This window comes from Trachurus japonicus, chromosome 21 (genome assembly GCF_045865225.1).
Source record: "Trachurus japonicus isolate A0001 chromosome 21, Traja_1.0".
Classification (NCBI taxonomy): domain Eukaryota; kingdom Metazoa; phylum Chordata; class Actinopteri; order Carangiformes; family Carangidae; genus Trachurus; species Trachurus japonicus.
The window spans coordinates 36996520-37009273 of NC_140927.1; the positions used below are offsets into that span (position 1 = coordinate 36996520).

At 44.7% G+C, this 12754-nt stretch overlaps 1 protein-coding gene across 1 annotated transcript in view; it reads right to left on the reverse strand.

Moving 5' to 3' along the window:
* LOC146965759 (tRNA-queuosine alpha-mannosyltransferase-like) overlaps nucleotides 1-12754 on the reverse strand; it is a 44673-nt gene that overhangs the window by 14933 nt on the left and 16986 nt on the right. The window contains exon 8 of the mRNA XM_085765126.1: nucleotides 6607-6716. Coding sequence (XP_085621252.1) covers nucleotides 6607-6716 — 110 coding nt within the window. The remainder of the gene's footprint in view (nucleotides 1-6606; nucleotides 6717-12754) is intronic.

The following is a 12754-nucleotide window of genomic DNA, read 5'->3' on the forward strand; positions in this document are numbered from 1 at the left end:
GTTTATGCCGCACTAAACCTTTACTGCCCAATATCTCAGAGTGTGTGTGTTCATTACATTAACACACACACACACTCACACACACACACACAGAGTCATTATAGCATCATCAGCTGATGATACACGGTGTGTTTTATCAATTAAAACGTGTCGTGAGGCCGAGGCAGCCTGACCTCTGACCTCTGACCTCTGATACAACACAACTTTAAAGGTCGAACAAACTCACTGAGACTCTGTTGTCCCCCCGCCCCCTCCCCTTTAGACGGTTGAACCAGTTAGTTCCAGTTTCTTCTCCTATTTTATTTATTTATTTATTTAAAGGTTTAAGGATCAGGGACATTGCACATTAATCGCACAAACTCCCTGAGACTCTTGTGGTTGTCTCACAGACACTGAGTGAGTAACTCTCCGTCCCTCCATGTAGGTATTAATTATCTAATCTGTGAATTCATTCTTTGTAACCAGGGCTAGACAATATAAGTTCTCTTCTTTCTGCCCCCTTTCATTCCAGAGTTACAGTATTGTCATTGTTTTTTATGAGTTTCATTTTATTTTTTGTTTTTATGCTCGATAAGTGAATGAAATAAACTAATAAAGTAAAACTAAACCTCCCTTTAGACAGTTGAACCAGTTAGTTCCAGTTTCTCCTCCTGTGTGAAGACGTCCAGCCTGAGGCTCAGACTCAGCTAGAGAACTAGTTGACCAGAGAACACAAACTTCTACCAGATTTTACGGACTATAAAGCCCTATTCTATTCGCACGGGATTATAAAATGTCAAAGCAGCAACGTGACTTCACAACAGTGCAGGTGTTGTTGCAGTAACGGTCCGTCATGGCGTCTGTATTCAGCCTGTTGAAAGCCGCCGTCGTCCATCTCAATATCCTCCTACATTTCTCTCTTTTCATGGATGTGAGCTGTTTATTTAAATGGTTCTCTGACCAGCAGCGATACCAGCCCGTGTGTTTGCACCTAAAACGCCTTCGAAGATGCAGCTCAGAATTTCCACTGCAGCCTCCATGTTTCAACCCTACAGTAGCTATGGTTTCACCCGGGGAAGAAGTAGAAAAGGCACGCAATAAAACAATAACAATAAAACAATAACAATAAAACATAACAATAAAACAATAAAAACAACAAAAACAAAAAATGCCCCTCAATTACTGAGATGCAGATTCACACGGGACTAGTTTTACCACGGGACTAGTTTTACCACACGACTAGTTTTACCACGGGACTAGTTTTACATCGGGACTAGTTTTACCTCGGGACTAGTTTTACCTCGGGACTAGTTTTACCACGGGACTAGTTTTACCACGGGACTAGTTTTACCACAGGACTAGTTTTACATCGGGACTAGTTTTACCTCGGGACTAGTTTTATCTCGGGACTAGTTTTAACCTCGGGACTAGTTTTACCACGGGACCAGTTTTACCACGGGACCAGTTTTACCACGGGACTAGTTTTACCTCGGGACTAGTTTAACCTCGGGACCAGTTTAACCTCGGGACTAGTTTTACCACGGGACTAGTTTTACCACGGGACTAGTTTAACCTCGGGACCAGTTTAACCTCGGGACCAGTTTTACCACGGGACTAGTTTTACCACGGGACCAGTTTTACCACGGGACTAGTTTAACCTCGGGACCAGTTTAACCTCGGGACCAGTTTTACCACGGGACCAGTTTTACCACGGGACTAGTTTTACCTCGGGACTAGTTTAACCACGGGACTAGTTTTACCTCGGGACTAGTTTTACCTCGGGACCAGTTTAACCTCGGGACTAGTTTTACCACGGGACTAGTTTTACCACGGGACTAGTTTTACCTCGGGACTAGTTTAACCACGGGACTAGTTTTAACCACGGGACTAGTTTTACCTCGGGACCAGTTTTACCACGGGACCAGTTTTACCACGGGACTAGTTTTACCTCGGGACTAGTTTTACCACACGACTAGTTTTACCACGGGACTAGTTTTACATCGGGACTAGTTTTACCTCGGGACTAGTTTTACCTCGGGACTAGTTTTACCTCGGGACTAGTTTTACCACGGGACTAGTTTTACCACGGGACTAGTTTTAACCTCGGGACTAGTTTTACCACGGGACTAGTTTTACCACAGGACTAGTTTTACATCGGGACTAGTTTTACCTCGGGACTAGTTTTACCACGGGACTAGTTTTACCTCGGGACTAGTTTTACCACGGGACTAGTTTAACCACGGGACTAGTTTAACCACGGGACTAGTTTTACCTCGGGACTAGTTTTACCACGGGACTAGTTTAACCACGGGACTAGTTTTACATCGGGACTAGTTTTACCACACGACTAGTTTTACCACGGGACTAGTTTTACATCGGGACTAGTTTTACCTCGGGACTAGTTTTACCTCGGGACTAGTTTTACCTCGGGACTAGTTTTACCACGGGACTAGTTTTACCACGGGACTAGTTTTAACCTCGGGACTAGTTTTACCACGGGACTAGTTTTACCACAGGACTAGTTTTACATCGGGACTAGTTTTACCTCGGGACTAGTTTTACCACGGGACTAGTTTTACCTCGGGACTAGTTTTACCACGGGACTAGTTTAACCACGGGACTAGTTTTACCTCGGGACTAGTTTTACCACGGGACTAGTTTAACCACGGGACTAGTTTTACATCGGGACTAGTTTTACCTCGGGACTAGTTTTACCACGGGACTAGTTTTACCTCGGGACTAGTTTTACCACAGGACTAGTTTTACCACGGGACTAGTTTCACCACGGGACTAGTTTTACCACGGGACTAGTTTTACCACGGGACTAGTTTTAACCTCGGGACTAGTTTTACCACGGGACTAGTTTTACCACAGGACTAGTTTTACATCGGGACCAGTTTAACCTCGGGACTAGTTTTACCACGGGACTAGTTTTACCACGGGACTAGTTTTACCTCGGGACCAGTTTAACCTCGGGACCAGTTTAACCTCGGGACCAGTTTTACCACGGGACTAGTTTTACCACGGGACCAGTTTAACCTCGGGACCAGTTTAACCACGGGACTAGTTTTACCACGGGACCAGTTTTACCACGGGACTAGTTTAACCTCGGGACCAGTTTAACCTCGGGACCAGTTTTACCACGGGACTAGTTTTACCTCGGGACTAGTTTAACCACGGGACTAGTTTTACCTCGGGACTAGTTTTACCTCGGGACCAGTTTAACCTCGGGACTAGTTTAACCACGGGACTAGTTTAACCTCGGGACTAGTTTTACCACGGGACTAGTTTTACCACGGGACTAGTTTTACCACGGGACTAGTTTAACCACGGGACTAGTTTAACCTCGGGACTAGTTTAACCACGGGACTAGTTTAACCTCGGGACTAGTTTAACCACGGGACTAGTTTAACCTCGGGACTAGTTTAACCACGGGACTAGTTTTACCTCGGGACCAGTTTTACCACGGGACCAGTTTTACCACGGAACTAGTTTTACCTCGGGACTAGTTTTACCACGGGACTAGTTTAACCACGGGACTAGTTTAACCTCGGGACCAGTTTTACCACGGGACCAGTTTTACCACGGAACTAGTTTTACCTCGGGACTAGTTTAACCACGGGACTAGTTTTACCTCGGGACTAGTTTAACCTCGGGACTAGTTTTAACCACGGGACTAGTTTTACCTCGGGACTAGTTTTACCACGGGACTAGTTTTACCACGGGACTAGTTTAACCACGGGACTAGTTTTAACCACGGGACTAGTTTTACCTCGGGACTAGTTTTACCACGGGACCAGTTTTACCACGGGACCAGTTTTACCTCGGGACCAGTTTTACCACGGGACCAGTTTTACCACGGGACTAGTTTTACCACGGGACTAGTTTTACCTCGGGACTAGTTTTACCACGGGACCAGTTTTACCACGGGACCAGTTTTACCACGGGACCAGTTTAACCTCGGGACCAGTTTTACCACGGGACTAGTTTAACCTCGGGACTAGTTTTACCACGGGACCAGTTTTACCACGGGACTAGTTTTACCACGGGACTAGTTTTACCACGGGACCAGTTTTACCACGGGACCAGTTTTACCACGGGACTAGTTTTACCACGGGACCAGTTTTACCACGGGACCAGTTTTACCACGGGACCAGTTTAACCTCGGGACCAGTTTTACCACGGGACTAGTTTAACCTCGGGACTAGTTTTACCACGGGACCAGTTTTACCACGGGACTAGTTTTACCACGGGACTAGTTTTACCACGGGACCAGTTTTACCACGGGACCAGTTTTACCACGGGACTAGTTTTACCACGGGACCAGTTTTACCACGGGACCAGTTTTACCACGGGACCAGTTTAACCTCGGGACCAGTTTTACCACGGGACTAGTTTAACCTCGGGACTAGTTTTACCACGGGACTAGTTTAACCTCGGGACTAGTTTTACCACGGGACCAGTTTTACCACGGGACTAGTTTTACCACGGGACTAGTTTTACCACGGGACCAGTTTTACCACGGGACCAGTTTTACCACGGGACTAGTTTTACCACGGGACTAGTTTTACCACGGGACCAGTTTTACCACGGGACCAGTTTTACCACGGGACTAGTTTTACCACGGGACCAGTTTTACCACGGGACTAGTTTTACCACGGGACGTCGGTCTTTGGTGAAATATAGTCGGTCATTTGCGGGGGAATTTTTTTTTGTGTGAGCGTCCACCGACTCCAGGTCGCATCCGGCAGCCGGAGCAACACATACGCAGAGCTTCTATCGGCGCATCAAGCAGCACAGAGCAGGTCCTGTATGACAGGAAATCGCGGGCAAAATACAAAATAAAACACCCGGTTAATTTTCAAAATAAAATACACAGTGGCGGCCTTAGGCATCTGGGGGCCCGTTTCAATATTTCATATGAGGCCCTATGTTAAACATAAAATGATTTGCCAGCTATGTGCCCATGTGTCGCTGATGCTTTAAACCCTGAAAGGACCCAGTAAACGCACTATCCATGCATCCCAGCTACGCACAACACATTAAGTGTTAAAATCACTATCAGGGCAAGAAACCAGGACTTAGCAGGAAAAACGAGGACTGAAGTTGGTTTTCATCAAAAAGCTAAATCATTATGTAGCTACATTTTCAGACATGAACAGGAATCTTAACACAGTCAAAAACTACAGGCTTTAACAATATTCTAAATTTAAATTGGCAACAAAAGTAATGAGAGCAAAGTGCTCCACGTTATTTCAGCACCACGACCACGGAGAAGGAAAGGACGAGACATGCGGACAGACAGACAGACGTCTACAGGTGCTGATCCTGTCGGTGCTGCGGTGCTGGAGCAGCAGACAGACAGACAGCTGTCTCCTCCATTATTAACATCTGTAAATAAGCTGCCAATAAAATCACATTTTAGTTGTGCTCTGGCTGTGTTTTATTTCTCTGTTAAGTTAGGACGTACTCATAGATCGCCTGTTTGGAGGCATTTTAACCCGAGGAAAAAAAGGAAAGAGGAGGAAAGTGATCAGACGTCAATCATCAGGTTACGCAACTGGGCGCACGTCAGGAGGAAAGCAGGAAAAACACAAGGACATTAGAAACGCTAAGAGAAAAGGAATAATACTGGGAGAAGGAAAACGAGGGTCTATTGATAGTTTGCGGCCGTTTTCAAAGGTAAGCTACGTTGTTATTGATATTTCCTGCCGTATTATTAATTAGGAGCGACTAGTAGGCTACAGTCGCGGTGTGGCATGATACGCGCATCAGGTTGTAGAGCGGATCAGGGGTCGAGTGTGTGACCGCACGGTGGACAGAGCTGTTGGTGTGTGGTGGATGTAGGCCTGTGTGTGTGTATGTTAAGGTGAAACCTATGAATTATTGTTCTGTCTTTTACTTGGTGGCTGGCAGCTGGGGGCCCCCCTGGTGGCTGGGGCCCCCCTGGCAGCTGGGGCCCCCCTGGTGGCTGGGGCCCGTTTCAATTGAAACGGTTGAAACATAGGTAAGGCCGCCTATGAAAATACACCATGTTTACAGCGGAGCATATTTCCTGCTTTACACCTTGAAAACGTTGTAATGGGCAGCGAGCGGCCTGAAGTCAGCAGCTCGGAGGTTTTCAGACATCATTTCACCCCGTTTACACCACGGACAAGGAGATAGTAATTATAAAACCAAGTCAGGTCAGCACCAAGTTGTTTCCTCTGGATTAAATTCATTGTTATTGATTTTGTGGTTCACTTTATGGAAACTACAACCGGCTTTATCGCCAGATCACGTGTTCCCGCTGTGCGGCGGAGCCGGTGTGAGTTGACGGAGTTGAAGTACGCAGCTGTTCCGTAGCGGACCCATTTAGGAACCGTTCTGCATCCAGTAGAATCCCGTCATGTCTCAGCTCCACATCTCCACATCGTCTCTCTGACTTCATCCAGTTTCCTGTTGGTCCAGATGTGGAGCTGCAGCTGCTGCACCAAAACCACTAAACCACTAAACCACACGCTGCTACCAGCTACACTACCAACACCAGACCTGTGTGTGTCTCTCTCTGTGTGTGTGTGTGTGTGTGTGTGTGTGTGTGTGTGTGTGTGTGTGTGAGTGTGTGTGTGTGTGTGTGTGTGTGTGTACCAGGGACGTCGGTGAAGGTCTCTCCGAGCACCGACAGCTGGAAGTCCAGATGTTCCTCCTCCAGCTTGAACAGAGTGTTGAAGAAGAGCTCTGGGTTCTTATCGTGCTCCCTAAAACACACACACACACACACACACACACACACACACACACACACAACAACATCAAAACATGGCAGCTCTCGTCTTAAACGGTTAGAATTTAGACATTTTAGTTTATTTGTTGAGGTTTTAATGCATATTTTTGTGTATTATTGCAGTAGCCTATATGAAGTACGTTTATATGAAGCTGTGATTGTTGTATGGTGTGAAATTGCAGTTCTCGTATGTGATGAAATAAGGTTTAACTGTCATCAAGGCTGTAACATTATATGTGCACTCATCTGCAGCGTCTCCTCTCCTCCAGAATAAACATCATTTACTGCTGCAGTGATTTATCATATTCAGCTCTGAGCCACAATACGACAAACTTCCTTCAGGTAGCCATGCTTTTTTTCTTCTGAGTTCCTGCAGCGTGAACGCAATGATGTCGGAAGTCGGAGATTTCCGAGTTGGGAATTCCGACCTCCGAGTTGTTTTGAACGCAGAAACACACACACACAGAGACACACAGAGACACACACACACACACAGACACACACACAGAGACACACACACACACAGAGACAGAGAGGTGAGGAGGCGTTCGAGGGCCGTGGGGGATCAGAGCGCTGCAGAGACAGATGGAGACCGACACTCAGGTGAAGACACATCTGTGTCAACATCTGGAGCTGTGGAGGAAGTCGCTGTGTTGTTGTGTTGTTGTGTTGTTGTGTTGTTGTGTTGAGGACCAACGTGGTCAACGAGTCATCGGGTCATGTGATGAGGCGTGGTGACGTCATGGTAACCATCAGGTGAGTGAGCTGTGAGTCGGAGCTACGGCAGCTGCAGCAGGACAAACTGAGCTGCTGAATATCTAATACACTCATCAACCTGCAAAACAAGTTAGTATTAGTTGATATTATATTTACTATTTTAATCCTAATTAGAATTCAGTATATTGTGTATAGTTATTTTTAGTAATCTTTTTTTTTTTAAAGTATATTTTTTGGCGTTTTTGCCTTTATTTGACAGCACATAGTGAGATAGACAGAAATGGGGGAGGCAGAGAGAGGGGGAATGACATGCAGGAAAGGTCTGCCCGACGCGGGACTCGAACCGGGGACGCCTGCGTTGAGGACTGTGTATATTATATTATATTATATTATCGTATTCTATTGTATTAGTTTTGTCAACGTGCGTCATGCACACTCACAACCCTTCATTCTTTGGTTTTTACCTTTCAAAACTAAATTAGAAAAATGGTAAAATGGATCTGGTTTTTCTGATTTTCTGTCTCATGCGCAAAGTTCGCACTGAGACCGACTCGAGTCTCAGTCTGGTTGCGCATGCGCGCTGGCAGCGGAAGACCGGACAACAGACACAGAGCTAATGCTACAAACATGCTTGGAATGTGGACTTATTTAATTTTTTTCGGGACAATTACGCAATTTGGGGCTTCAGCACAAGACGGACATTACATACGAGCATCATGGAGGTATTTGGATGTTTTTTTGTGTGTGTTTTTTTACGAAGAGCTCTGGTGTCCCTTTACAACCGTTGCTTTGAAATGCACTGCTACGCTAAGACCCCCTGTAACTCAGAGAAGGGACGGAGGACTCTGAAACTTCTTCCAGCCCTTAGTCAACATGAGGGTGAGTAGATAATGAGCGAAATATCATTCTAGGGTGAACTATCCCTTTAACTAGATTCCCTGTCTGAAGAAAGAGCCTGTCTGAAGTCAGCAGCAGACATCCCATCATCACCACAGCAACACTGACACGGCTACCAACAACTACGATGGTATTAATCATCATTTAAAAATGAGAACTTATGAGTGAATGACGACTCCAGTGCAGTTTGTATTCCACCAGCAGGTGGAGCAGTGGTGACATGAAGAGGAGCTGAGAGCTTCACTAGGAGCTCAACATCCAGACTCTGTTGATCCAGATCAACTAAACCTGAAGCTGAGATGTAACTTAGTTTGTTACGTCTCTCAGCTCTCAGCTCTCTGCTCTTCCATTAAACTAAATAAACCAGAGCAACAGCCTGACATCTGACTACAGCTGCTTCTTTTATTGGAAACAAACGAAAAAAAGGAATTTGCAGAAACCAAATTTTAAATATTACAATTTTACGTTTTCCCATTTTTAATTCATGAAAAGAAAAATGCTGTTTTTTTTTGTTTTTTGTTTCAAAATGGAAAAAACAGAAAAACATTTTTCCCGATTTTTTTAATTTTGTTTTGAAGCGGAAAAACCAAAGAACGAAGGGTACACGGATTATTCCTGAGCGAGTCTGTAGCGGCACGCATCCGTCCACGGACCTTCACCACGTAGACTGAGCGTTGTGGCGTTTTCTGAGAGGACAACGGGAGAAGACAACACTTAACTCCGTCCTGACAGGAAGACACTCGGCCTGCAGGGGGCAGCACTCACCCTCACCCAGAAAAACATCGACCTTAACTGCACTATTAGTTTAGTTACTTAAGCAATATGTGATGTTGCTTTTATGCAACAGTTTCAACAATTCCATCTAAGCATGGATACATGTTTAAAACTCAATAAATGTGTAAAAGACACTTCAGTCGTTCTGTCTTGTAAAGCAGACTGGAGTAGATCATGAGGATCCTTTAACACCGACAGACTGAAGCACAAATCATTAGGAATCTAATAATTTTCAATCAAAAATCCATTTTGGATCGAATCGTAGCCCCAAGAATCTGAATCGAATCGAAGTGGAGATAGTAAAAGATTCCCACCTTAACCCTAACCCTAGTGATTAGGGGTGGGAGAAAAAATCGATTCACATAAATATCGCAATATCTTTTTTGACGATTTTTAAATTGATTTTTTCTTTCAAAGATCGATTTTTTTTTTAATTCTTTTTTTGTTGAATCTTTTTTAAATATTGTGCAATGTGCAGTTGTTCGCCTTTTTTACATACAGAGAGTCCAGGTGTTGAAAAGGGTTTAAGTTCACTTTATAATGGAGTATGTTCATTTATAGGCTCCTACAGTATTTGTGTGCAGATAAATGTTAAAAATGCTAAAGACTAAAAATCATAGAGAGAATCTGCAATATCGTAGAATCGCAATTTAAATCGAATCGCCATCCAAAAAATCGTAGAAGAATCGAATCGGGAGAAAAGCGTATCGTCCCAGCCCTACTAGTGATGAATGTGGTAAATGTGGTGTGGCTGTCGGCCTCAAAAGGCAGTACATTTAACTGCACTATTTATTTTTAAATAAAGAGGCACTTTTAATTTTGTTACTTTACTTCAGCAATATGTGATATTGTTTTTATGCAACAGTTTCAACAAGTCCATCTAAGCATGGATAAACGTTAAAACTCAATAAATGTGTAAAAGACACTTGAGTCGTTCTGTCTTGTAAAGCAGACTGGAGTAGATCATGAGGATCCTCTAACACCGACAAACTGAAGCAGGAATCATTAGGAATCAAATCGCTTTGACTCGAAAATCCATTTTGAATCAAATCGTAGCCCCAAAACTCAGAATCTAATTGAATCGTGAGATAGTAAAATATTCCCACCTTAAAGGACAATTCCGGGCAAATTCAACTCAGGCTGTATGTTTCTAACATTTCAGGTCTAACAGAAGGAATCTGAGGGTTTTCAGTTTAATGTCTCCTGTTTTGCGGTAGTTATGGTCTGTCCCCGCGTCGCCACGGCAGCGATGAATGGGAGCGGATTGAAGTTCTGCTGCTTAGGCTGTTTCCATCCCTCAAAGCCACAGACAGCGTCAGATGGAGACTCAAACATGCACCCAGAAGTTTATTTACTTGAAGCTTCAAGTCCAGAGTTGATATTCCTGTGTTTATGACACCAACGGGAGCTTCCCACTGCACCTGAACACACCGAGCGTCAACTTGGGTCTCGACTCCGCCAGACTTTGAATTAGATCTAGTTTTACAAACATGTCGGCTTGTTGAAGTAAATAAACTTCTGGCTGCATGTTTGAGTCTCCATCTGACGCTGTCTGTGGCTTTGAGGGATGGAAACAGCCTAAGCAGCAGAACTTACATCCACTCCCATTCATCGCTGCCATGGCAACGCGGGGACAGACCATAACTACCGCAAAACAGGAGACATTAAACTGAAAACCTTCAGATTAGGGCTTTGACATTTGCCCAAAAAGTCATATTCGAACTTTGTGTGTTTATTAATATTCAAATATATTCAAATATTTAGGCTATTGATAATATTTTGATAGTATTTGCGACAATTAAAAAAAACCAACGGCCCGCCACCCCTAAATGAATGTAGAGGAAACACTGTGTATATATATATAATATTTCAACTTCTCCCTCCGTGGTTTGTAGAGTATCTACGGTCGCACTCGCAGCCTTTTGCTCCGCCGTTGTTTATCAGTGAAGAAGTGTGAACAGGCGTGATAATGTCGTAAGTACAGGAGCCCCAGGTGATCAAGGCTAATGAGCTGCTCTCGTTTCACAACTTCAACAGGCTGAAAAAAGCCTCCAATCTGGATTAAAAACTACATTTTAAGGCAAACACATTTACCAAAAATAATGTTTATTACAGGTTAGAATATTTAGAGCTGCCCTAATATTTGTTCGAATATCACTTTTTTTTTAAAGGGACAACAAGGAGTTTCTATCTGGTTATAAAAAAGTCTGATATTAATGTGGATGAATCTCCGTTACCACTTGTTAATGGTCCATTTTCTATAAATCTATGGTTTTGTCTCTATGGTTATTTTGTTATTATTAGTGGTGGTGGAAATGCTGGGCGAGCCGACCAGCGTTTCTTTACTTTGGGTTTCGTGGCGAGTCATGAGAATAACGCCGCCGTATGAATCTCCGTTTATGGTGGGAACTACGACGGTATGTGATCGTCTTCCAACCTCTGACTTTAATTCTTGATGAATGAAAACATGAGTCTGTCTTGCGCCGGTCAAAGAATTTCACGGTGCGGAGGCTCATAAATGTAGTGAGAAAACACTTCGCTTTAACAAAACTCCTCGTTGTCCCTTTAATATTCGAATTTCGAAGTTCGATGTCAAAGCCCTACTTCAGATTCCTTCTTTTAGACCTAAAATGTTAGGAAAATACAACCCCGAGGTGAATTTGCCCAGAATTGTCCTTTAACCCTAACCCTAGTGATGAATGTGGTGCATGTGATGACCCCCCCCCCCCCTGCAGCTCCTCCACCACCTGCTGTTTGATGTGTTGTGTTTTTCAATCAGAGTCTCAATCCTCTGGAGGTAGAAGCTGATCCCGATCAGCATAAAGCTCTCACTCAGCCCCCCCCCCATCCTCCCCCCTGTCCCCTCCCCCCCCCCCCCCCCCCCCCCCAGGCAGGATGAAGCTCCGGTGCTGCAGCTTCTTCACCTGGAACAGCTGTTCTCCCCCCCCTCTACCCCCCCCCCCCCAGCAGCAGCAGCAATAAGACGGGGCTGTAATCTGAGGATCCAGGCCACACACAGATTAAACATAAAAACAGATGAAATGGAGAGAAGCTTCAATCAGAGAGATTAACAGAACATCTCTGCTCAAATCCTCCGTCCGTCCCACCGACCTGCAGAATAAAAGCAGCGTGTAGCGAGCACGGCGAGCAGCGAGCGGCGAGCGGCGAGCAGCAGCAACGGCTCTAATCCATCTGTGTTTTGCTCAGTTGAGAGCAGATTACACGGCGCTGCTTTGTCACTGATACAAGAGAAGGTGAAAAACACGGGACGCTCCACTTCACTTCACGTCCACTAATCTGATTTAAAAACATGTTCAACCTGGAAATCTGACCGCTGCACTTTCACATCAACACTCAGAGGATTAGAGCGGCTGCTGCACACAACATGTTGATGTTTATCGCTACCTCTCTGCTGCTGCTGCTGCTGAATCCACCGCTTCACTCTCTCCTCTTCTCAAAACACCAGCACTTTAGTTTCTAGGGTCCCAGCTACTAGGACCCTATCGTATTCCTAGGAATTCCTCTTCTTCCTCCCAAGAAATCCTACTTCCTACTACTACTTTAAACATTCCTACCAAAGCAACGGTACATGCTACAGTTTTGAAACTTTCACCAAAATGTCGC